Source organism: Crocuta crocuta, unplaced genomic scaffold, assembly GCF_008692635.1.
Source record: "Crocuta crocuta isolate KB4526 unplaced genomic scaffold, BGI_CrCroc_1.0 scaffold343, whole genome shotgun sequence".
In the NCBI taxonomy this organism is placed as follows: domain Eukaryota; kingdom Metazoa; phylum Chordata; class Mammalia; order Carnivora; family Hyaenidae; genus Crocuta; species Crocuta crocuta.
Window position 1 is genome coordinate 6,287,831 of NW_027532679.1, and position 26,024 is coordinate 6,313,854.

The 26,024-nt window shown below is 35.3% G+C and overlaps 1 protein-coding gene across 6 annotated transcripts in view; it reads right to left on the minus strand.

The window, feature by feature from the left end:
• Nucleotides 1-26,024, minus strand: part of LOC144245381 (gamma-aminobutyric acid receptor subunit beta-2-like) — a 188,846-nt gene that overhangs the window by 100,954 nt on the left and 61,868 nt on the right. For 4 of the 6 annotated variants that reach the window (XR_013339235.1, XM_077780772.1, XM_077780770.1 and 1 more), the window contains exon 5: nucleotides 6,949-7,169. Coding sequence is in view for 4 of the 6 variants with exons in the window: in XM_077780772.1 (XP_077636898.1) it covers nucleotides 6,949-7,169 (221 nt within the window). In the remaining 2 variants the exon portion in view is untranslated. Of the gene's footprint in view, nucleotides 1-3,643; nucleotides 3,695-5,972; nucleotides 6,061-6,948; nucleotides 7,170-26,024 lie in introns of those variants that run through there. The other 2 variants (XR_013339236.1, XM_077780774.1) reach the window with 2 other exon arrangements.

Below are 26,024 nucleotides of genomic sequence, written 5' to 3' on the forward strand. Positions count from 1 at the left end.
TTAAGAATGTGAACCTTTAATTAGAAGTGACATACTTCTGATCTAATGTTTCATATGGGAGGTGTATAGACATATGAAGTCAGGGCCTCCCCCTCACACCAAAAGACAAACAGCTATTTTTAGATGGGTCAGCTATTACTGAAAGATTAAGCCATTCTTTCTATAAGAACAGGCCTAATAAAATCAGCATCAGTACATCTCCAGAGTCATCTATTTAACCAATGAGACTACGAATTGTAACAGCACAACCATAAGACTATAAATTGTCACAATCAGCTTTGCTTGTCACTAAAATAGTAAGTAAATTTTAAATGGTAGTCTTGAATTTCATAGCAACGACCACATAGTTCACCTTATATCAAAACCATAAACCATATCCTATATGGGATAAAGACATATACCCCAAATATGTCCCATAATGGCTAAAGAATGATGGTGAGGAGGGGTTTATTGACATGCAAACATGTTGATGATACATCCTTTGTCACAGAAAAATAATTCAAGTCACAAAATAGTATGGAAATGTAAATCCACTTTTATAAAAAACTTCCTATAAACTTGTTTACTAGAAAAGTATATAGAAAACTATAAAGCAAGGTACAGATAGTGTTTATCTCTGGGTGATAGAATTAAAAAGTAATTTATTTTGGGGTGCCTGGGTGGCTCAGTTGGTTGAGTATCCAACTTCAGCTCAGGTCATGATCTCGTGGTTTGTGAGTTCAAACCCCACATCAGGCTCTGTGTGGACAGCTTGGAGCCTGGAACCGGCTTTGGATTCTGTGACTCCCTCTCTCTGCCCCTCCCCCACTTGCACTCTGTCTCTCTCTCTCTCTCTCTCAAAAGTAAATAAACTTTAAAAAAATTAAAAAAAAAAGAGGGGTACCTGGGTGGCTCAGTCAGTTAAGCATCCGACTTCAGCTCAGGTCATGATCTCATGGTTTGTGAGTTCAAGCCCCACGTCGGGCTCTGTGCTAACAGCTAGCTCAGAGCCTGGAGCCTGTCTTTAGATTCTGTATCTCCCTCTTTCTCTGACCCTCCCATGCTCACATTGTCTCTCTCTCTCTCTCTCTCTTTCTCAAAAATAAATAAAACATTAAAAAATTTTTAAAAACAGTAATTTTATTTTCACAACTGTATTTTCTAATTTTTTAAATAATAAATATGTACCACCTCCTGATCAGAAATCTTTTGTCTTAGTTATATTTTTTGAAGAGGTTTTAATATTTGTTAAAATGCTTATGATATAAATAATATGCAATCCAATTTGGATTCAGATCTTAAGTTTTAATAAAAATATATATTATATTAAAAACAAACGTCATCATTTGATAATTCAGGTTTTCTTGTATACCAGAATGTAATGATTTTGGTTTTGATTTCTTAATTAATCAGATATTTTCAAGGAGACAAAATAATTGCTAAGTTACTGAAATATCATGTTAAATGTTCATGTATGCATAAAAGGTGGGAGTATATATACCTAATATATACCATACATTAGCAAAATCATAGGAATATGGAATTTGGGTGCTAGAATAAAATTTAGAAATCACATGAGTAATTGTAAGAACCATTAATTGTAAGACAAGGTCTCCTAATTTTCTGATTAATGTAATTACTCATTTACTTTTGAAATCCAACAAATATCTCCTATTGTAAGTAAATAACAATCTAAATTCTATCTAACATTTTTTATAATGCCAACATCAGATTAAACCTGGTGTTTACCTGGTAGGGGGTTGCTGGATTTCCTAACAGAAATCCTATATTTTCTATATCATTTTTCCTTGAACTGTTCTAAAAATGATTTGATTGGGCCAATCTTAGTTGAGAATAATATATAGTTAATCTGTTTGAAATATTTTCTTCGTAAGTTGCTAGGAATTCTTCTGCCTCATCAACTGGAAAGTCATTTGTCACCAATTATCCAGCTGGGTTACTCCTGAGAAAATATTCTTCCTCCTCCAGCTATATTTCCTGACAGAAATCTCTAAATAGCATTGTTAAAGACAAGAGGTATTTGATTTTACAATCAAATTGGTGAAACTGAGTTATCAACCAGTCAAGAATGAAGGTGAAAATCTATATTCAAAGATTTCCTTATTCTTTAGCCACAAACTATAAATTTAAGTTTCAAAAAGGCATTATTCATAACTTTTGTTAATCATTCCTGTATATCAAAGGTCTTTAAATAAGTTGAGAAAATGGATACACATGATAGGACATTAGGAAAGAAAAGGAAAGACTTTTTAAAAGAAACTGCACAACGCTTGATTAAATGAAAATTAATTAGTGCAAGCTACAAATGAATCACTGGGTTGGGGCTACAAAGCAGCTTTTATTTATTTATTTATTCATTTTTTTGTGTTTATTTATTTTGAGAGAGAGAGAGAAGGGGCGGAGGGAGGGAGGGGGAGAGAGAGAGAGAGAGAGAGAGAAACAAGCAGGGAAGAGGTAGAGAGAAGGAAAGACAGAACCCTAAGCAGGATCTGCATCATCAGTGCAGAGCCCGATGTAGGGCTCAAACTCACCAACCACAAAATCATGACCTGAGCCAAGATCAATAGTCAGATGCTTAACCAACTACACCACTCAGGTGCCCCCAGGGCAGCTTTTAAAGGCTGCTGTGCCAATTGGGTCTGAAGCCAGGCATCCACCTACCTTGCTCTAGATCTCATGCTGCCAAATGCTATACATTTTTTTAGTGGTTCCCTTTTACACTGTAGATTTCCCTGGGCTAGACCTTTCCCATTGCCTCAAGTCCACTTGATCACTGCCACTTTTCCTGCTCTACACCATGGACCTGGTGTCCTACTTTGCTGAATTGTGAAACGACACCTAAGGTAATTATATAGTATAAAATGACTGCCTTGATATGCAAAGCCTCCCTTGCACCAGCCTTCAAACATCCCTACTTATTCACTATCCCTTACTTCAAATATCCTATTTATTCATTAAAGAGTAGCTCTGAACACTTATTATCTACCAGTTACTATGCTACTCCAAATATCTAATTTCATTTTCTAGTCTGTTAGATTATATATTCCTTAAGATTCATTAATTATTGATTTAGAGGATGACAGGTTATAAAAACTCGCATAGTACAGGTATCATCTAATTTACCCCTCTGTTTTATATACAAAGGAATTAAACCTGGATAAGAACTCAAGGTTTAAAGAGAAGTCTGTTATAAAAGTCTAAACTAAAACCTAAGTTTCATTCATTATGCTTTGTTAAGGAAGTTGGTTGCATTGCCCACTTATATCCATTTATGTGTCAGCATTAAAACTTTGTTCTCTGAACCTGTAATAGCTTACCAACCTCTAATAATTATCAACCAGAAGAACATTGGGATAATGGAAAGTAAACTGTTAATCTGTGCTTTTGGTGATGGGGAAACAGAAATCCAATCAGAATGAGAACTGTTAAAATCTAATCTATAACAGTAGCACCTAAAATATTCTCCATATTTTCTAATTCTCAGTCTCCATTTTCTGAGCTCTTTAAAGCCACTGTACCTTAACAGCCCCTCTGGAAAACAGTGTGGAGGTTCCTCAGGAAACTAACAATAGAACTCCCCTAGGACCCAGCAATAGCACNGTTCAAGATATATTAAAAAAAAAATAAAATAAAGCCACTGTACCTTAATGCAAGCCTGCTGAGCAGCTGGTGTACTATCCTCAGAGCTCCTGATCTTCAAACACAATGTATCAGTATGAGTGCATTCAGAGTTCTTGCTGTATACAATCAGATGCAAAGGGCCACTCATGCAGGACAACTGATTTCATAAGGAGGTTATCAAGGTTTTAACTGAAGAGTTTTGACCACTCCTTCCAGGATTATGGATTAACCTGGTTGTCTATGGTCATTAATCCCACCCTTTCTGAGCCACATAGCCTTTGAGATGAGCTGAACTCATTTTCAGAAAAAGCTCCTGAAAGTAAATAAATGTATAGATGATTCCCTACCTCCAAGAGATCAAAATATAATTTCTTGGCTACAGACTTTTAAATCCTGAATGATATTTCCTGGATATTAGAACCAGATATTTCCTGGTCTCTGAAACATAACATTTGTCCTTTTCCAAATTTTATCACAAAATTTTTCAAACCTACAGAAAAATTGAAAGAGCAGCATAGTGAACACCTACATACCAATGATAAAATTAAACAAGCATTACTCTTTTGCATATTACTTTCTGCTTTCCGTGTTTTACTACCTGAACATTTCACTAAAGAAAATCCTACAAGTGAAGTGTACTCAGATCCTCTGAATGCTCTCCTCTCCACCTCCCTTGTGCCTGCCAATATGTGTGTGGATCTCAACGGGAGAGGAGTTTTAGGGTAAATAGGAAAAGTGACTATATACAGTGAAATGAACCCTACCATGGTAATTTTAACTGAATTCCTTTTACTTATATATTGCAAATGAACCTCCTGGAGTTGAGAAGGGAGCATGTGGTGTACATTAAACTTCTAGCCATGAAACAAATCATTCTATTATTTATCAGTAAAGACTGGAATAGGATACTTGTAAATATCCTGAAAAATTTGTTATCAATTTCAAAGTCGGAATTAACTATACAATTGATAGAACAATTACAATTCATGTGCCTTCTCTGTCTAGTAGTGTTAATTTCATGCATGTCAGATGTGTTTGACACCTCTTGTTGGAAGAGGGGATAAGAGAAAGATGATTTCCTATTGTTGTGAGTTTGAGTTACAGCAATGTCTTATGGTCTCAATGATAAGCCTGAGCAATCATCAATGTTTTTGTCTGAGTATAAATGATATAAAGAAGCCATATTTATCATCTGTATTGGTCCTCTCTTTTCCTTCTCAATTCCAAAGACATCTTGATTGTTGATTTTCCCATCCATTCAACTTTGCTATGTGAATTCAGAATTGACAGACAACCTTTACTGAGCATGTTTATGGTGTAGATGCTTTCTCAGTGCTGGGTATACAAAGGAGAATACAACTTGTTCTCTGCTTTCAAGGTGAGTGTTCCAAGGAAATGGGAAGAGTTAAGGTAATTTCTGCCTGATTGCACAATTAAGTGGTTTGCTGGACAAATGCCTCCAGCACTAGGTCTGGTCCCTTGCCAGAACTTGTCACTTGCCAGTCCTCCCCCTCATTTACTGCTGAGTAGGTAATGCTATTTCTATGCTTCCTTCATCCTTCTTCAGGATTCTGACCACGCTCTGTGCGTAACTCTTAAAAAGTGAAAAACCTCTTTTCATCCCCCATCTTCCCCACGCCTGCATGGTCACCCTCTCATCAAAGTCTTTGTGACACCTAATTTTTTTTAAAGTTTATTTATTCATTTATTTTGAGAGAGAGAGAGAGTGAGTGAGAGTGAGTGAGCGAGCAGGGGTGGAGCAGAGAGAGAGGGAGAGAGAATCCCAAGAAGGCTCCACAGTGGCAGCACAAAGCTCCAGTGGGACTCAAACCCACAAACTGTGAGATCATGACCTGAGCCAAAATCTAGAGTTGGATGCTTAACCAACTAAGCCACCCAAGCACTCTACACCAAATGTTTTACAGTTCAATCCAAGTGGTAAATTTAGCAAAATGTATCTGCTAACAGAGTTCTTTCCATTAGAGCTTTCAAAGTCCACCACTTTCGTGGAATCTTTGCAGACACTGCCCGTCAATTTATCTCTCTGCTGTTACTCTATTTTGTATGGCATGCATGTGAACACTGCCCATATCCAGTCCATCTTCTTACCTCTCGTGGCTGACAGACTACAGACATGCTCCCTCTGTGCCTCACCCTTACCCACTCTCCTTTGATAGCCAAATGCCACTTATTGTAAAAAATATGATCAACAAAGAGGCTGGTTCATAAGGACCCAAACACTGTCAGACACACTGAATATGCCAGATAATGAAAACAAAACATAACAGATAAGAAAAATGTGGAAGTGAGAAGCATTCCCAATGTAGTGATTAAGAGCTGTGGCTAGGAACTTGGATCTGAGTTCAAATCTCATCTTCATAGCTTACTTTCTTTGAGATTTTAGGCAAGTTGTATCAGCTTCAGTTCAGCTTCAGTTTCCTTATTTGAAAAGAAAAATCATAACAGTTTCTAAATCATGAAGTTGTTGTAAGGATTAACTATAATAATGCATGGAAAGCACTGATGCTGTAACTCAACATCTGACCACTAATCCCTAATAAATGAATAATACAATTGTTGCTACCATCAAAATTATGATAAGGTAACCACACATTTATATAAACCATAATAGATCAGAGAAAATCGAACATTTCAGGATTTGGAGCGTCTTCAAAATAATGCAAAGGAATCATTTATATTGTAATAATGTAGTTTTTCAGATAGGTATCTTTTTTCCCCATTTTCTTTCAGGAAACCACCTATTGATTTCAATACAAAAATAAACTTTAAATGGAGAAACTTTTAGTTTGTAATTCACCCTCACGTATAGAGTAGAGTATCACAACTGTTTACTGACATAAAAGTTCATTACTAGTAAACATGAGGTAACAACTTTATTTATTTGCAAATCTGATTACTCCTTGGAAGGTGAGAGGACACAAAAAGCCTTCCTGTCATCAGAGAACCAGACCCAGTTCACGCAGCTTAGGAGAAATTTATGAAATTCAGCATTTCTATTTTTTTCCATTTTAATAAAACCATATATCCCAGCTATTTTGATTGCTTATCCTTACTCCTTAAAGAAAGCAGCTTTAGGATCAGCAGTTGATGTTAGAAGATAATTCAGAAAAACTTATTCTTAGCTACAGCTAAGTCCCTTTGTATACATGCTCCCCTAAGCTCTCAGATATCTACAGGATAGGAGATATAACTACTTATCATAGAACCAAAGGAGGAATAAGGAAAACAGCACAATATTCCCCTCCAATAAAAATCAATAATGATTTCATTCAGGAAAAGTTCAGTTTTGAAATGGACACTACAGACCTGAGGCCATAAAGAACGGTCCCATCTGGATGCAGGCGGATCATGCGGTTCTTGACAGTCACTCCGTGCACAAATGACTTCTTATCATTCAGAAAGTAGGTATCAGGCACCCAGAGCTGGTCTGCTACTCTATTGTCCAGAGTCAAGTTTAAAGGTATTACATTATAGGACAGCCTCTTATCTCTCCAGGCTTGCTGAAAGTACATTGTCAAGGTATAATCCTGTGAATATGAAAAGAAAATGGTTATTTTATACCCAAACATACTTGGGAGAAAGGCAAACACTTTAATATTCATAAAAAAAGAAAATATATACAGCCACACCCCAGAAACATATACTATTCACATACAGGCAAGTATTAATTTATTAAACCCATTCCTACCGAACACTTACTATGTGTCAGGCACCACGCTAGGCACTGTAAACACAGAAGTGAAAAGAGCATATCCTGGTAAGATTTATTATGTATTTTGCCCAGGAAGATAGATGGTAATGAATAATTACTTAGTCCATCAATGAGAATCCTAACCTGTCTAATCAATGTGGATTTCCCAGGAGAGGTAACATTTACAATAAGAAGATTTGTGTAGCTTCTCAGCTATCTAAACAATATTAACTCAGTATTTCATGAGAATTTTAATCCCCAGATACTAAATCATCAGGCCAGGCTCTTAGCTTTTGAGAAACAATGGGTTGCTATAAAGTGAGCACTGGTCTTGGAGTCTTAGCTCCAGTATTTCTCAATTGTTCTAGCATGTTAATTTACACAACTTCTTTTTGCTTAAGTTCCATTAACTATAAATGGGGCTTTCACTACATACCTGATCTACACAGATTATGACCATTACACATATAACTCAAATGCAATTTGTAAACTATAAATACTTACATATTATGAATAAAGCATTTATTGTGCATGTTTTATCCATTAGAGGCCTATGGGCACAATGTAATTGGTCTCTCATCCCCATCTGAATGACTTAATGAAAGACCAAATATTCATTGGAAAGGATAATTACCATTTTATCTTAAAATCAGTTCACAGTGCCCTAACTTGAGGGCCTTTGTAAAAGAACAAAACAAAACAAACAAACAAACAAAAACCCAGAATCCTGTATTAATCACCTCCGCAACCTGAAAGCTAGCACAGTCCTAGGGCACAAATGGTGAATGAATGAATGAATGAATGAATACCCAGTAAGGTATACCTATGGGATTTCTGCACATATTTGTATACTTTGTGGAAAAGATACCAACTCAATCTCTGTGAAGTCCCTGAATTCTTCCAACCCTTATTGAGATTTATACATCCTAATTTGGTTATTGAGAAATACAACTTATAAGATATTATCTGCTAAAAACATTGAACAGTTTTAATAGGAAAAGTATAATCCTTCTGCAAAAAAATTAAATGCCTTTCCTTCTTTCACAAATATGCAAGTTCTGATCTTATTCAGAAGTCAACACATGCTTGACTTCTGAATGAGAAGTATAGAATCAACCTTCTATTCTAACAAAAGATATATTAATATTCTCAAGTTATTTCAAATAATTGTCAATGAAATTTCCTTTAGTGAATCACTTTAGTCAGTGCTCTGAACTTCTTAGAAGCACTTTGCTTCTGTAAAATTTAGAATGAGATTCTCTAAAATAGCTTCTTGAGTTATAGTAAAAGCAACCTTGTAGACTTATGAATTACATAACTAGAATACACAAAAAGGAACAGAGGCACTTTTTGCATGAGTCTATGTTACAGCCTAATAAGTAGGACATAAACAAAATAGGCAATTTATATGGTGCTTAAGAGGTAACATTTTGTGATTTCCAATTCTTAGAGATAAAATTGAATGTTTGATGATTATCTCTATTAGACAATAAAGCTATTTATGCTTCTTTCATAATAAACCTTGTTGAGATTTAGAGGAGATAATACTGTTTGGAAGGTGCTCAGTCAGCTGAGATGCATTTGAACACAGATCAATTCTGTGTTCTCTTTTGGGCTAAATAGATGGTACTACTGTGAAATCCAGTGTCATGTGCTAATTCCTGTTATTTGTCAGCAAGGCAAAGCCCGCTAAGAAATGCACCCAGATAGACCCTAGTAATTCTGCTAACTGCCACAACAATTTTCATTTCATTTATTTTCAAATGACACATCATAGCACTGTCACGAATAGAAGAAACTCCTGAATCTAAATACATGTTATTGGACTTAAGAAGAGTTGTTCTATGTTCCACCCTCTCTCCTAAGCCTTTATCCACCCAAGATAAACCCTCAACTTTCACATAAAAGATATATCCTTTACATTTAACAATCCTATCTTTTGAAAACTGTCTCCCAATTGGTTTATTCAAACTTAAAAAATGTAAAAACCACAAAAAAAACAAAAAAACAGAAACAAACCATTTTGTTTGTTCCTCAACCCATGACATCACCATGCAAGGATGATTTAGATAATCACAACTAAAACTAATTCACTTCGAATGCTGAACAACATGCAGAAAGCCTATGACAGGCTCTCTCTCCCACTAATCACAACTAAATACACTGGAAAGAATAAAAATAAATAAATACAGCTACCTAAGGACCATGCAAAGTAAGAAAAGTATGTAGACTGTGGAGGGAATCAAAATGTGAAGAAAACCATCCAATAGTGAGTTTATTGTTTGCTTCATTTTTTCTCCCTCTTTTATCTCATTAAATGCACACACACACACACACACACACACACACACACACACACACACACCAAAATGCAAATAAATGGAGAGATATACCATGTTTCCAGATTTGAAAAGTATTGTTAAGATATCAATTCTCACCAAACTGATTTATAGAAAAAAAATTCAATCCCAACCAATATATGAGCAGGATTTTTTCTAGATATGCACAAGCTGATTCTAAAATTTATACAGAGAGCAAAGAAATGAGAATAGATGAAACAATTTTGAAAGGAAAGAACAAAATTGGAGAACTTACTGATTTCAAGACTTACTATTAAGCAAACCATGGGTGGTACTGTACTATTGATAGAAACATAGATCAATAAAATAGAAGAATCTAAAAATAAACTCACACAAATATGCTTAGTAATTTCTAACAAGGATGCAAAGGCAGTCGGTTGGAGAAAGCATAATCTTTTTGAAAACAGTATGGATTAACAGGAACATCTGTATGTAGGTAAATAAATAAGAACCTCACGCATACTTTACACCTTACATAAAAATTAACTCAAAATGGGGCACAGACTTGAATGTAAAATGTAAAACTATAAAACTAAGAGAAGAAAACATAAGAGAAATTCTCTGTGACTTTGAATTGGGCAAAGACTTTGATACCAACCTATAAGCACAAGTAATAAAACAAAAGGCTGTAAATTGGACCTCAACAAAATTTAAAAGGTATGTTCCATGAAAAATACTATTCAGAGAGTAAGAATACAAACCACAGATTGGGAGAAGATATTTGGGAGAAGATATATTCTCAAAACTCAAAAAAAAAGCCCCATTAAAAATGGGCAACCACATGAAGTGATGCAAAGTATCATTAGTCATCATGAAAAATCAAATTGAAAACTAAAGGGAGAGCCTACTACATACCCATTAGGAAAGTGAAAACAAAAACATCAAAAAAACCTGCCAATTCCAAACACAGAGCAATTGAAAATCTTACATACTGCAGATGGGAATACAAATTATCAGCCATGTAGACAACAGTTGGACAGTTTCTTGTAAAGTTAACATACATTTCACAAGTGACCTAGTAATCTTACTCCTGTGTGCAAATATTTGACAATTTATATTAATTTTCAAAACTGAAAGCCATCTGGATGAATGCTCTTCAGTTGTTGAAGAGATAAACTGCTACATCCATGAAACAGAATACAACTCAGTGATAAGAAAGAACAAACTTTCTGTATATGCAGCATCATCGATGTTAATCAAATACAGAATGTTAAGTACAAGAAGCCAGATTCAAAAGGATACATATTATATGATGCCATTTATACAACATTCTATAAAAGGTAAAACTATAGGGACAAAGAAAAGATTAGTAATTCTCTGGAATTTAAGATGGAGGAGAGGTTGACTACAGAAGGCCAGCATGAAGGAATGATGTGGGGTAATAGAACTGCCCTGCATCCTGATTGCAGTGGTGGTTACATGACTAGACATTTGTCAAAACTCATAGAACTCAGATTGAGTGCATTTTTATATAGGTAAATTTTAAAAATTAAAAATTAATACTGCTTCATCAAACATGGTCTGTGAACACACAGGTTCATATCCTACAACTTTTCAGTTCCTCTGTTGTGACCTTGGGTGAATCATCTCATGTTTCTGCACCTGCTTTCTACGCAGAACAACTTTAAATTTAATTAACACAGAAGGTGGAGTAAACAAAACTAAGAAATTAGAGTAAACTTCTTTGACATCTGTGGGAAAAACAGACTAATGCTACAAAACAAATCTCCTCTTTGCATACTCAGAGACAAACAGCCCCATCAGGATGGCCTGACAAGACTCCCACTAAATGGATATAGGCTCACAGTTCCTCATTGGTACAATAAGGCAGTTGGACTACACAGCCCCCAAGACTGCTTCTAGAAATAAAATAATTCCATTCTAAGAAATGCTTTGCTGACTGTGTTCAAACACATTGTCACTTTAAAATCTTCTAAATGTCTAAACATTTCTTATATTTGTGTTTTGTTACTTTTGTCATTTGTTTTCTAATACCATGATTCAAACTTTTCCTGTTTCTTTGATTTAGTCTTCTAGAAAATATATAGTATGAAATAATTTGCATATTTCTTATCTGTTTTAAGTTTATTATTTTGTGAGTTGCCTGTTCGAGCTTTTTGAATATTTTTCTGCTTGAGTGTTACCTCCTGCTATTGGATATTTTGAGACAGATATACAGATATAGATATAGATAGATAACATAGGTATAGATATAGATAAAGTATTCTTATTTTGCTTATTTTCTTTTAAATTTCTTTTTGTATTTATTTTAAGTTTATATTTTTAAACACATTAGTACAGAGAGTTTCACACAACTCCCTCTAAAATTAGCATTTTACAAAACCATAGAATAATATCAAACTAATGTATTAACATTAATGCAATACTATTAACTAAACTACAGACCTTATTAGAATACCACCCATTTATTCACTAATCACCATTTACTGTTCCAGGATCCAATCCAAGATCCCACCTTGCATTTAGTTTTATGCTCTTTAGCTGCTTTCAATCTGTGACAATTCCTCTTTGATGATGTTAATGTTTTTGAAGAGTAGTGGTCAGTTATTTTGTTAAATGTCTCTCAGGGTTTGTCTGATGCATGCTTATGATTAGATTATCCAAACAGTTTGGGCAAGAATATTGCCAAAGAAGCATTGTACTCATCATATAAGGGGCACATGATGTCAATATATCTCATTACTGGTGATATTAATCTTAAACAGTTAATTAAGCCTGTATCTGCCAGGCTTCTCTGCTGTGAAGTTACTATTTTCCTTTGTAATTAATAAGCATCTTGGGGTAGATACTTTAGAACTGTGAAACCAGGAAGACTATTAGGCTGAACTCGATAATCACTGTATACCTTCCTCCACCCCTTTTTCCTTTTTTTTTTTTTTTGCACGCTTTCCTAATTTCTATTCTCTACATTCTCCTCAACTGAATTGATGTACCTAATCCGTTTAAAATACTTAACTATTAATAAGACAAACCAAAAGAAATAAATAACAATATAAGGCATTTCAAGTGTTTTATTATTAAATGATGAGAACTACATTCTTTTTTTTTTTAATGTTTTATTTATTTCTAGGAGAGAGAGAGAGACAGCGCGCGCAGGGGAGGGTCAGAGAGAGAGGGAGACACAGACTCTGAAACAGTCTCCAGGCTCTGAGCTGGCAGTCAGCACAGAGCCCGAATCGGGGCTCGAACCCACGAACCGCGAGATCATGACCTAGGCGAAAGTCGGACCCTTAACCGACTAAGCCACCCAGGCGCCCCGAGAACTATATTCTTAAGGATCATTCTGTCTACCAACTCCTTTCAGAAACTGGTGGAATTTTATGAATCCTGCTCCCAGCTACAAACTTTCTTTCACTCTGGATATATGTTGTAGAATCTTATCCCTATGCAAGTCTCAAGTTTGCAAAATGCACCATGTATTCTGTATTCACATATGGGCCTGAATCGCTACTCAACTACAAACTTCAGCATTCTCTCTACCCTCATTTATCTCTATGGTTTTCCATCTGCTTTTTTTCCTTCTCTGGAGACCTCACCCTTTCTAATCAATGGATCTTTACCTTTCCTCTTTCAGAGCATGGCCACATATGTGAGAAAAATTATAAATATAATTACATCATTTTCCATACCTTTATGTTCCTTTCCTTATTTTTCTGTTTGGAGAAAAGATGGTGGGGTAAGGGGTTGGTTTCACATGTTTTTAGTCTGCCATCTAAGGACACAAGGACAGTTAATAGTTTATTTTTCAATGATCAGGGTTTAAGGCTTATTTTCATCAGTGATAGTGTATGGGTTGTTCAGTTTGCTTTACTTATTGGAATGAAATTCTCTAAACTTTCATAACAACTGCTAATGTGCTAAAATCTTGAACTTTGTTGATTTATCTTATTTCTTGAGATCTTCTAGATAATAGTTTTGCCTCCAAAATTATATGTTTTCAGAGAAAGATCCTACTCCCTCTAATTAGGCTTTTATATTTTAAAAGAAAATAAAATTTTTAGCTTTACCTTAATTACCTCTTACTGAATGAAACAACTGTGTCTAATATACTATCATCTATTATCTTCCTTTAATATAATATGCTAGGTCAAAATTGAGATTTTGGATTAAGAATCTGAGCTTCTGGCTCCTGTCAAATACAGCTGTTTTTAAGGCAGTAAAATCTGTGGTTTAAGAACACTTAATGTAAGTTTAATTTAATTTAAATATAATGCAAGATTCATGTCAATAAAACTCCATGATAGTTTGTTCAACATAGCACATTTATCCTTTTTGCTACCATTCAGGGCATAGTCTTTTATTTTGGGGCATGTTTAGAGAAGTGATTCATTGTTTCTGTTTGGAATTTCCACTTAAAAATATGATACAACAGGTTAAATTCAATGGTTAGGATGCCAAATAATTGCTCTAATTAAAAACTTTTGTTTTTAACCCTTCATGAAAGAAAACACATTACATTTGATGTAGAAATTATCACGTAAATAAATACCATAGGAAGACACTGTAACTACATAGTAAGTGTATTCTAAACATCTTAAGCTCATCACCTCCTTGAGAGCAAAGAATGTTCCTCATGCCTGTGTATATTGCCAATACTGTGTGTACTTTCTGGTCATTGGTAGAACTACCATTGCTTGTTAAATGCTTGTTAAACATATTTTTTTATGCAAACTTGGGAATATGTACAGAGGTCTAATTGTGCATACCCTTTGCTCTGATATTTACATTCCTGGAAATACTTGTAGTAAATAATTAAGCTGTATATTTTGATATCTTCATCTACAAATATTACAAGACTCTTACTTTTGTGTCTCCAATACTAACAGTTTAGTTTAAATCACCATCATTTGTGAGTGACTGTAATGCCAGTGTTACTGTGTCTTTGCTTATAACCCTTGTCTTCACAGCATAGTAGAAACATAAAGCAGTTCATGTCTCCCTTGGTTAATATCATCCAGATGCTTTTCATTGCACTTAGAATTAAACCTAAACTTACTACCATGGCCTCTAAGGTACTACATGACCTGGACTCTGCACGTCTCTCTAATCTCACCTCCTACAACCTTTTTCTTCCCTCACCTCAACTCACTAAGCCCACTCACTAAGTCTTTTCTCCGTTTTACAAATAACCCAAGTTCCTTCAGCCTTATAAACTCTCAGCAACTGACTAGCTGGAGAACCTAGTGCCTGAGTGTAGTTGGATCTTCCTTGAGACTAAGAGCTCAACTCAAAGATCACACCTACTCAGGAGGCACTCCATGACCATCTTACTCAGAACACCAGCAGTCCTATCTCATCCCCCATTTTTAGTATGTTTATAGCAACAATAATTTTTTTCAACTAGTCATATTTACTTATTGGCTTACTTTCTTTTTCATCTCTCCTAAGTAGAAGGTACATTCCATGAAAATATAAAGATTTCTCAAATTTGTTTATCACTATATTCTCATGTCTAAAGTAGAGTTTAGCACAGTATAACAATACAGTAACTATCTATTGAAAGATGTGAAAGCCTGAATGAAAGACAATACATAGACATTTATTTCCCCAAATGCTCACTGCTATATTTTATATATGTATGTGTGTATACACGCACATGCATACACACCATCAGCATGAAACTGAGTAAATACAATATAGTACAAATATATAATGGAATATATGCTGGAATTAAATAACATTGTAAAAATATCAACATGAAATGATATTCTCAACATATTATTACATATTATTGTATTTTAAATAATACTGCAAAACAATATCATAATATGATCCCATTTTAAAATGTATAAATATATATTGAAAAAAGATATCTAAAAATATAAATTTTAACAGTGGTATCTCTGAATGGTGAGACGATAGCAGTTTTAATCGCTTTTATAATCTATATTATTTTGTTTTATAAGTATAAATTATTTCTCAACAAAAACTATGTAAACAATTCCTTGTTGAATTATATTATAAAAAGAGAGTCTAATATTAAAAATATGTTTTTACTCTCTGCATATGTTAGAGCTCAGCATAAAGGAAAGGGTCATAAATGAAAAATCCTCAGCCTTTTGGTTTGTTATTAACAAAATACACATTTCCTTTGTATTGATCAAGGGATTTTAACTAGAATCACACCAGAAGTAAGACTGTTAGTGGTAAACTGTTTTTCCATACTAGTGAAATTCACATGCAAGCTAACACTGAGGTGAAAATCCATCCCTAATTTTCCTCTTAAATACCAAAAAAAAAAAAAAAGGAGATCCCAGAATCTTCCTCTAACATCAGTCTTATTTATATTAACTGTTACGAAATTTCTTTTTTTCTAATGTAAAGGCTTCAAATCTGTTTCTTGTTTCATACTCAGAGTATGTGAACACACACAGCACCTTCTTATACTGCAGTGGAAGTTTGAAATCAATGGGTTCTCTCAAAAAGTTTTCCACGAGACTCTGTTGCTTGTAAATTCCAATCTCCTTATATGTTCTCTAAGGTCTGTTCTACTCACTTCGCCTCTCTGCATCTCTGTTTGCTCATCCAAAGTGAATGAACTGAAATTAAGAGTATTAGGGATTTCAGAATTTGAGCTGCAGATGTTCTAGGATTCTGTCACTCCACTGATCTTCAACTAATCACTCTCCTGAACTTCTTATTTAAACTAAACATTTTAACCTACCCAACACATCTTTACATTCCATTTCATTTATTTTTTTCCCATGCCTTTCCTTGTGTTCCTTCCCAAATTCAACCAATTTTTTAAGCATTTATGAGGACTCTCTGACTTCTCTCTCTGTCATCATCCATGTTCATCCTCTGAACCCTTTGATGCAGTGGTCTATAGCACCCTAAGCATCATTGAATTGAACTGTTACCTTTTGTAATGTTATTTAGAGGAGGGGAGTAACCTCCCCAATGAAACTGTACTGTGTTCTCCAAAGTCAAAAACCATGCTGTCATTTCTTTACAAAGTGATCTGAGCATCTTGTCTTTAACATAGTTGGCCCTTTACAAATATTTATTCGCAGACACATAGAAGCTTGTTCTCACCTCTTCACTTGTCCTTATGGGTTTCCAATTTTGATTCTTTAAACCTCCTTATTAATCCTGAATCCCCCAAGGAATTTGATCTCCCCAACCACTGGCATTTGAGAGTGAGTTTTCATTCTATTCTTTCCTACATGTCTCCAAAACTCCCAGAGCTACTGGTTCTTTTCAGTTTTTCATAGCTTCTAGAATTCTACTAGCAAAGTCCCCAGAGCTGAGAATGAGGATTTCTGAAGGACACAATTATCTATCCAAAGCAGAAAGAACTTAGAGAGAAATACAACTATTCCCACAAAGCCCTTTCCACATTCTTAGCTCTTTAAAATGCTCTCTGTCTTCCACATCTGAGCCCACAAATTGCTGATCCAATTATAGGTCATGGCAATATTTCCACATTCGCCACCTCCTAAACTAGAATGTAATGGAGTAAAACTCAACCCCCACTTAATAGAAGCCATCACACCAGATGTTCAATTGCCGCATTTCAGAAGAAACACATGGCTGCAGCTCTGACTAATTGCTAGAGACACATTCGGGACATGAGAGCTGCACCTAAGATCACCCAATAGGGAAATCTAAGTTCAGAAGTGACTGATTTATTTTCTTGTATGTGAAACTAAAATGTACATGGTCAAGACAACGAGCTTTTCCGCTATTTTGCTTAGTTCACTTTGCATTTTACTACTCCTAACCTTCTCAGTGATGAGACTAATTCCAAGGATAGTTAAAAAACTGAGCCAGTATAACTCGTTATCTCTGTCCCTATCTTAATATATAATGCACCCTTGGTAGGGAACTCCGTTCATTCTGGGATATTCAACATCAAAATTACACTTTGTATATATGATTTGTTCCTTTATCATTTTGTGCTTTTCTTCTTACTCTAAGTTTATATCAAATTTCTTTAGAGCATTTTGTCATCTAATTAGTCTTTCCCCAGCTCTAATACCTAACACTGGCCCTAAGCTAACACTTTTTACATGCATTATCTCATTAATCATCACAATAGCTCTATCAGGTATGTACTGGATGGATTTACCATTTACTAGCTGCTGTGACATTTTTGAGGATGCTATCTAACTTCCTTGAGACATCATGCTCTGTAAAACAAAGTAAATCATAGATCCTATTAGAAAGTAAGTTCACTCAAGAAAAGTGATTAGTAGAATACCTGCGTTGCTGTTACTATTATCATTATTTTCATTATCTCCATTTTCTAGGTGACGCATCTGAAACATGGAGATGTGAGTCACTTTTCCAATGTCACTCAGTCAATAATTTTCTAAGTCATGATTTGGCTAGGGAAACTTCTGACCATGGAGCTCATGTTTTTAGTACTATATTGAGCTGCCTGTAAAACACTGACCTTGCTGTCAGTTTTGAGATTGATTCATCATTTCCCAACATTGCTTCTATTTTCCTCCACTCCCTCCAAAAAGTGAGGAGGGAAATTATCTATCTATCTATTTATCTACCTACAAAGCCACAAACAACAACAAAGAAACTAGAATGATCATGGGCATACATAAATTATTCCCTGAAAATTCTCTGAGATTTGAATACTAAAGTTCTGTATATAGGGACATATTTCTGAAGAGACATACACAGATTTAATTTTACACAAAAGATGACTGGATCAACTCACCTTGATCTTGCAGAATGATTAAAATAGCTCTGTTTTCAGTGGGGTACATATCTTAATACTGAGAAACCCAAGTATTCAGATGGACTGTAAGGTACTATCTGTAGTAATGCACTTATTCAAAAATAATTCAACTGGAAATAGTTTCAGCAAACTAAAACATGTCTTGGATTCATATAATTTCAGGAAGCTTTTCTCAGTGGCATGGTGGCAATGATTACCTAACAGATCCTGAATAGCCAAAACAATCCCTAAAAAGTAATGCAAAGTAGATGGTCTCACACCTCTTAATTTCAAAATTTATTATAAAGCTACACTAAACTAAACAGTGTGCTACTGGTATAAAGACAGACATATCGACCAATGGAAAGTCCAGAAAAAACCCTGTGTGTATGAAAAATTATCTTCAACAGAGTACCAAGACTACTCAAAGGAAAAGAGATAGTGGTCTCTTTAACAAATGATGTTGGGAAAAGTGATTATAAACATATAAAAGAATGAATTGGGCCCTGATCCTACCCCCACATATAAAAATTACTCAAAATGGATTAAAGATTTAAATGTAAGATCTAAAACTGGAAAAGTAATAGGAGGAAAGACAGAGAAAAAGCTTCCCGATATGAATTTGTCAATGATTTCTCGGATATAACAGCAAAAGCACTAGCAACAAAAGTGAAAATACACAAATGAGACCACAGGAATTTAAAAATCATCTGTAGTCAAAGAATATAACCAATAGAATGAAAAGATAATCTATGGAATGGAGGAAATACTTGCAAATCATCTATCTAACAAGAGGTTGATATCCTGAATATATAAAGAACTCCTACAACTCAAAAATAAGTAATAATGAGAAAAATAATCTGGCTAAAACATGGGCAAAGGGCTTGAATAGGTTATCTCTCCAAAAACGACACTCCCAATGGACAATAAGCATATGAAAAGATGCTGAATATCACTTATCATTACAGAATGTAAGTCAAAACCCCAGTGAGATATCACTTCGCATCTATTAGGATGGCAGAAAGAAAGAAAGAAAGAAAGAAAGAAAGAAAGAAAGAAAGAAAGAAAGAAAGAAAGAAAGAAAGAAAGAAGGAGGTAAAAAGAATGAAAGTGCTGATGAGGATGTAGAGAAATTAGAACTCTTGTGCACTATTCGTGGGAATGTAAAATGATACAGCTGCTATAGAAAACAGTATGGTAGTTGTTCAAAACATTAAAAATAGAATTACTGTATGATTCAGCAATCCTACTTTTGTGTATATATCTTAATGAATTGAGAGAGAGATCTTGAAGAGATATTTGCACATTCATGTTCATAGCAGCATTATTCATAATAGTCAAGAGAAGAAAGCAACCCAAATATCCATTAATGGATGGATAGTTAAACAAAATATAGCATATACAATGGATTATTTTTTCTGCATTTAAAAGTAAGAAAATTCTGGCACATGCTACAACATGGATAAATCTTTTAAATTTTTTTTCATGTTTTATTTATTTCTAGGAGAGAGAGAGAGAGAGAGACAGCATGAGCAGGGGAGGGTCAGAGAGAGAGGGAGTCACAGACTGAAACAGGCTCCAGGCTCTGGGCTGGCAGTCACCACAGAGCTCGACGCGGGGCTCGAACCCACGAACCGCGAGATCATGACCTAAGCGAAAGTCGGATGCTCAACCGACTAAGTCACCCAGGCGCCCCAACATGGATAAATCTTTAAGACATTATGTTAAGTGAAACAAGCCAGTCACAAAGAGACAGATAGCGTATGATTCTGTCCATATGAGATATCTAAAGGGGTCAAATTCATAGAAGCAGAAAATATAATAGTGCTTTGTAAGTACTAGGAGGAGAAAGAAAAGTAGAGTTGTTTAATGGGTATAGAGTTTCAGTTTCGTGAGATAAAAAGAGTTCTGGAGACTGGTAGCACAGTAATATAAATAAACTTAATACTACTAAACTATTCATTTAAAATATATTAGGGACACTTATTAGCTAATTTACTATGTGAGAAAATAATCATTTTGCAAACAACAATAACTTGCTTTTTAATTATGTATTTGTATATAGTTATTTAGTAAACCTTACCATTTACGTGAAATTTTGTACTTTGGGAAGGGGAGCACCTGGGTGGCTCAGTTGAGCCACTGACTTCAGCTCAGGTCATGATCCAACTGTTCATGTGTTCGAGCCCCACACTGGGCTCTGTGCTGACAGATAGCTCAGGGCCTGGAGCCTGTTTCAGATTCTGTGTCTCCCTCTTTCTCTGACCCTTCCCTGCTCATGCTGTTTCTCTCTCTCTCTCTCTCTCTCTCAGAAATTAATAAAAACATTAAAAGAACTTAGAAATTTGTATTTTATATTTCTATATAGTTATTTAGTAAACCTTCCTATTTTACATGAAATTTTGTAAAAATGTAAGGAAAGCCAGAACTAGTTTTTCTCCTTTCGCACAAATTCCTGAGTAAAAAATTCATGTCACAAAGTCTTTGTTGCTACAGGATATAGAGAGATTGGTTTGATCAAGTTAATAAGGAAAAAATTTTCTTGGGATATATAGATATATCTTATTTATGGCTACTTGACATGACACTAATAAGTTAGTTTTCAAAACTCACCTCGAATAACAGCAATAACATACATATCACCATTCTGTTTTAGATCAAATTCATTGACTTATCATTGATGTAAATTACTACTTTCACCAGACATGGTACCATGTCTGATGGTGGTCTCAAAAGTGATCTTTGAAATTACTAAGTTTTAATAATCTATTTTCTGCCTACAGCACACTGGCCAGTGGTGCATATTATTATTGAGTACATCAAAATGAAATTATTTATAACATGCTTCTTGCATGTGTGGATCTCACACAGAGTTTCCTACAAGATGCTATAGTCTGTCAGTTACAGAAAAATAACTTTGCAAGATATTTGCAAACAAATATCTCACACATTTCCAGGAGTGTTTGTCATGATTGACTATAATGAATACTACATCATATTATGTGTTCTTTCAAATAAATTTGTCTTACCTTATTTATGCATACTTGCAATGAGTAGAGACCATTCTATTTTATCTATTTCAGCTTTTCCTTAAATTCTAAGCAGTGCTTTTATAGGAAAAGTAAAAAGTATAAGGAAATGACAGAGACAAGTAGTGCTATATAGACCCTTTTCCATATTTTAGATGTTTATTTTTGCTCTGCTCAGTGTGGAATAGGCTCATTCTTTCTGAAGCAGTAGCCTCTGTAGAGATCTGACAGTATTAAAAAGAAAAGACATTTTAAAATAGGTACATATCATTGCTTTCATACTTTTGACAAGCTTCTAGAAGCTGAGAAGGCCAATCTGCAGACCCAGGCTGGAACAAAGAGAATATGCTTAGTCAGTGCTTCCAAGAGAATACCTGATGTGCTAAGATGAAACAGAAATGCATATGATCACTTTTGGAGGCAAAACCAGTTAAAATTTTTTTTTTTGAGATGAAATGGTATTGGGCACAGAGCTTTACCACTGCCCTGTCTATATCAGATATTCTTAATATCTACTGAGTACATCAACAGACCAGGATTTCTGAGGTCAGCATGGCATCATCCTTTTTTTGTGAGTATGATCACCCCCTACATATCTGCCTCTGCAAGTGTAGAGTCAGTACTTGACAATCCTTCTTAAATTGTGCATCCTAACACCCCAGTCTAGTCCTGGCCCTGCATGATGTACAAACATGTCTCTCAGTGGACTTAAAAGTGCTTATTGTTTTTTATTATCATAAAACTGATAAGAGGATATCTGAACATAATGTAAAGATTACGATGAAGAAAATTTAAACAACTCAAAATATCACTATCTAGAGTAACCACAAACACATTGAACCTTTCCTTCAGGTGATTTTCTCAGTGCAGTACTCCTGGTATTACAAATTTATCATACACACACACATACACACACACACACACACACACACACACACACACACACACACCTTCAAAATCCTTACACTTTATCAAGCTAAGCCTGGGACTCTTTTTCCCAACCTTCTCACCCACTCTTATGATCTTTTTGAAGCCCTCAAATACAAGCCAGTAAGTACAATGTATCACTTTCTGAGCACAGTGGCCCTTTCTCATCCTTCCATGACCATGGGTAATGACAGAGCCCCCAGATGGAAAGAACCACAGTCTGTGGGTCACAGCAAAAAGGAAAACTGCTTGCTAAAAGAGGAACAAATGCACTCATCTGTTCAATGAGTGAGAAATAAACTTCTATTGTGTTAAGTCAGTTACAAAAGTTTGTGTTAGCCTACAGAGGTGTTAGCCTAGCTGCAGAGTATAGATGTTCTTCTATTAAATTCATGGATGGTGATAAATAACTTGAGATTCAGTGACTAGATTACCTACTTCCTGTGCAGCCTCCTACAAGAGGAATCCTGAGATCTCCTCTGCACACTGAAGAGAACGGTGACTCTCACAAAATTCTTTCAAGAATTAAAGAGTACATGTGTTTCTATGCCTGGTACAAAGTAAGTGGTCAGTATTGGCTGTTATTTAAACAATCAATAATAACTGTTCTTAATAAAATAGCTACTGTATTTTTGGTACCAAATCAAAATTTTCTTTTCATTTCTTTATCATTTTGTATAGTGTAACCATGCCTACTTTTTTTTTTTTTACAAATAGTTTATTGTCAAGTTGGTTTCCATATAACACCCAGTGCTCATCCCCACAAGTGCTCTCCTCCATGCCCCTCCCCCCTTCCCTCCACACCCATGAGTCCTCAGTTTGTTCTCAGCATGCAAGAGTCTCTCATGGTTTGCCTCTCTCCCTTTCCCCCACCATTTCCGCCCTTCTTCTCCCCCTTGTTCCTCCGTCAAGTTCCTCCTAATCCTCCTATACGTGCAAACATATGATATTTGTCCTTCTCTGCCTGACTTATTTCGCTCAGCATAACACCCTCAAGGTCCATCCATGTTGCTACACATGGCCAGATTTCATTGTTTCTCATTGCCATGTAGTATTCCATGGTATAGATAAACCACATCTTCTTGATCCATTCATCTGTTGATGGACACTTAGGCTCTTTCCATGTTTTAGCTATTGTGGAGAGTGCTGCTATGAACATTGGGGTACATGTGCTCCTATGCATCAGCATTTCTATATCCCTTGGGTAAATTCCTAGCAGTGCTATTGCTGGGTCATAGGGGAGTTCTATTGTTAGTTTTTTGAGGAACCTCCACACTGTTTTCCAGAGGGGCTGCACCAGCTTACATTCCCACCAACAGTGTAGGAGGGTGCCCGTTTCTCCACATCCTCGCCAGCATCTAGAGTTCTCTGATTTGCTCATTTTAGCCACTCTGACTGGCGTGAGGTGGTATCTCAGTGTGGTTTTGATTTGTATTTTCCTGATGAGGAGGGATGCTGAGCATCGTTTCATGTGTCTGTTGGCCATCTGGATGTCCTCTTTGGAGAAGTGTCTGTTCACGTCTTCTGCCCATTTCTTTGCTGGGTTGTTTGTTTTTCAGGCGTGGAGTTTGGTGAGTTCCTTATAGATTTTGGATATTAACCCTTTATCTGATATGTCATTTGAAACTATCTTTTTCCATTCTGTTGGTTGCCCTACCATGCCTACTTCTTAAGAAGACTTGAATGAACTTGAACACATTTGTCAGGAACCAGTGTTATAGGAAATTAGCTATGCAGGACGTGTGAATTTGGTCAACTTATGGCCATTAGGGTACTTCATAAAATTCAAAAAGTGCTACTTTCATCCATTAAGAAATGAATAAAAGTTTACAGTTTAAGTATGACTATAATAATTTCTCATTTTAGCATACTTAATAGGATGAAAAAACATTCTCGCTATCAACTAAGCTAAAAGACTATCGATTTGTGTTTTCAAATCAACAGTAAATGTATACTTAAATTCTTGTCTAATAGGAGATATATGACATGAAAAATAAAAATGAAATAGTCTATACATATTTAATAATGAATATGCATCTAGTTAAGCAATAAATGCATTTAACCAAATTACGTGGTTATCTATCATGTATTAATTAAATACTATGCCAAGTGTAATACATAGGCCCACTATTTTATACACTAAATCTAGTTTTCCCTGAAAGCAGATTAAAGGCAAGTGGGTGAATAGAATCAAATATTAAAAATGGCCATACAGGTGAGGTAGCCTACTGGCAGAACCATAGGGAGGATTAGTGTTAATATACATAAAGGGCTTGGCACAGAACACGAACTTAATATGTGATTATTATGATCTATTTTAGCACTTTCTGTTCAATATATCTCTTTCTAATAATCACACTTACTTGTAACTGAAGAAAAAAATAGTCATAGATGCTCCAAGGCCCTATAATAAACAGTGTTGTTGTAAATCAGAACAAATTTCTGACTTTCCCCAAAGTGAAAATATAAATGACACTTTAAAAATATACTGTGCACTTCTATATATGGCACATATATCACTTAAAATAGGTCCTTTTTCTGAATCCTTTTTCTTCAGGGAGGAATAGCATCTTACCTTTACCAAGGGCAGAAGTGTTCTATAATTTATTCCATCCTCAAATCTGCTATTGCATAGTTAGCTTTAATCCATGTGAGTAACCTTAATAATAAAATTATGGTAAGAGTCTTATAAAAAGTTTATGTATGTTCGGACTCCATGAGTTTTGAAGGAAGAGTTAATGATGTGATTTTAACACTTAACACCAAACTGAAAGTTCATATTCTGAGGCTAGAATGATTTGGCCATTTACCTTCTCCAGGTTCCAGTGTAAATGATCCAGAAGGCAGCCAATGATCCCAAATCCCAAAATCATCACAGGGAGTCCAATTCCTAGAGCTGGGAGACCTTTAGTCACTTTGGGGTTCAGTCCTCTAAATTTACAGAAGAGGAAATTGAAACCCTGAAACTTATAACCCTGCCCATGGCCATCCAGGCACTTATGGGCTGAGTTGATACAGACCCCAAGATGTCATACCTTGCCATCTTGTACATTTTCCCCATTCTCAGCTTCACCATGAATAGTATGCTTTGCTGCTTACAAAGATTAACCATTAAATCCATTAGCCATTAACCATTCATTAATTCATTAACCATTAAAATACTTTCCAATGGTGGATGTGAAAAGGTAGCAAGGAAAACAGGTCCTTCATAATGTGTGCATTTGTGCTTTGATTTCAGAGATTCAGAGAATGAAACTATATACTTCCTACAAAAAGAGACCAGCCAAAACAATTCTAAGTCCAACCAGCTAGTGTCCCTGTCTTCTTTTGGTTGGATGAGGTAGAGTTGGTTCCTGATTGAAAGGTGGTTCCTGATTGAAAGGATTTTGATGACTTTGTACAAGACAGTTATTGTGACAATTTCAAAAGTCCATCATCATTCCTTCTCACTTTAATGTTCCTTAAGAATCCCAAGAATCTCAAGAGAGTCCCAAAGACTGCCTCATGGCTGAAAGGAGCATCTTTTATGTATGTTAATACTGAAACAGCTTTCTCTATACTAGTTAAATTGATCTTTGGGCAATTGTCAAATCTATTTATAGCATAATAACTTTCTGTATATAATGTTGAACCCACAATCCTTGTCTTAAAAAGGTGGTGCCCCATGGAGATGAAAA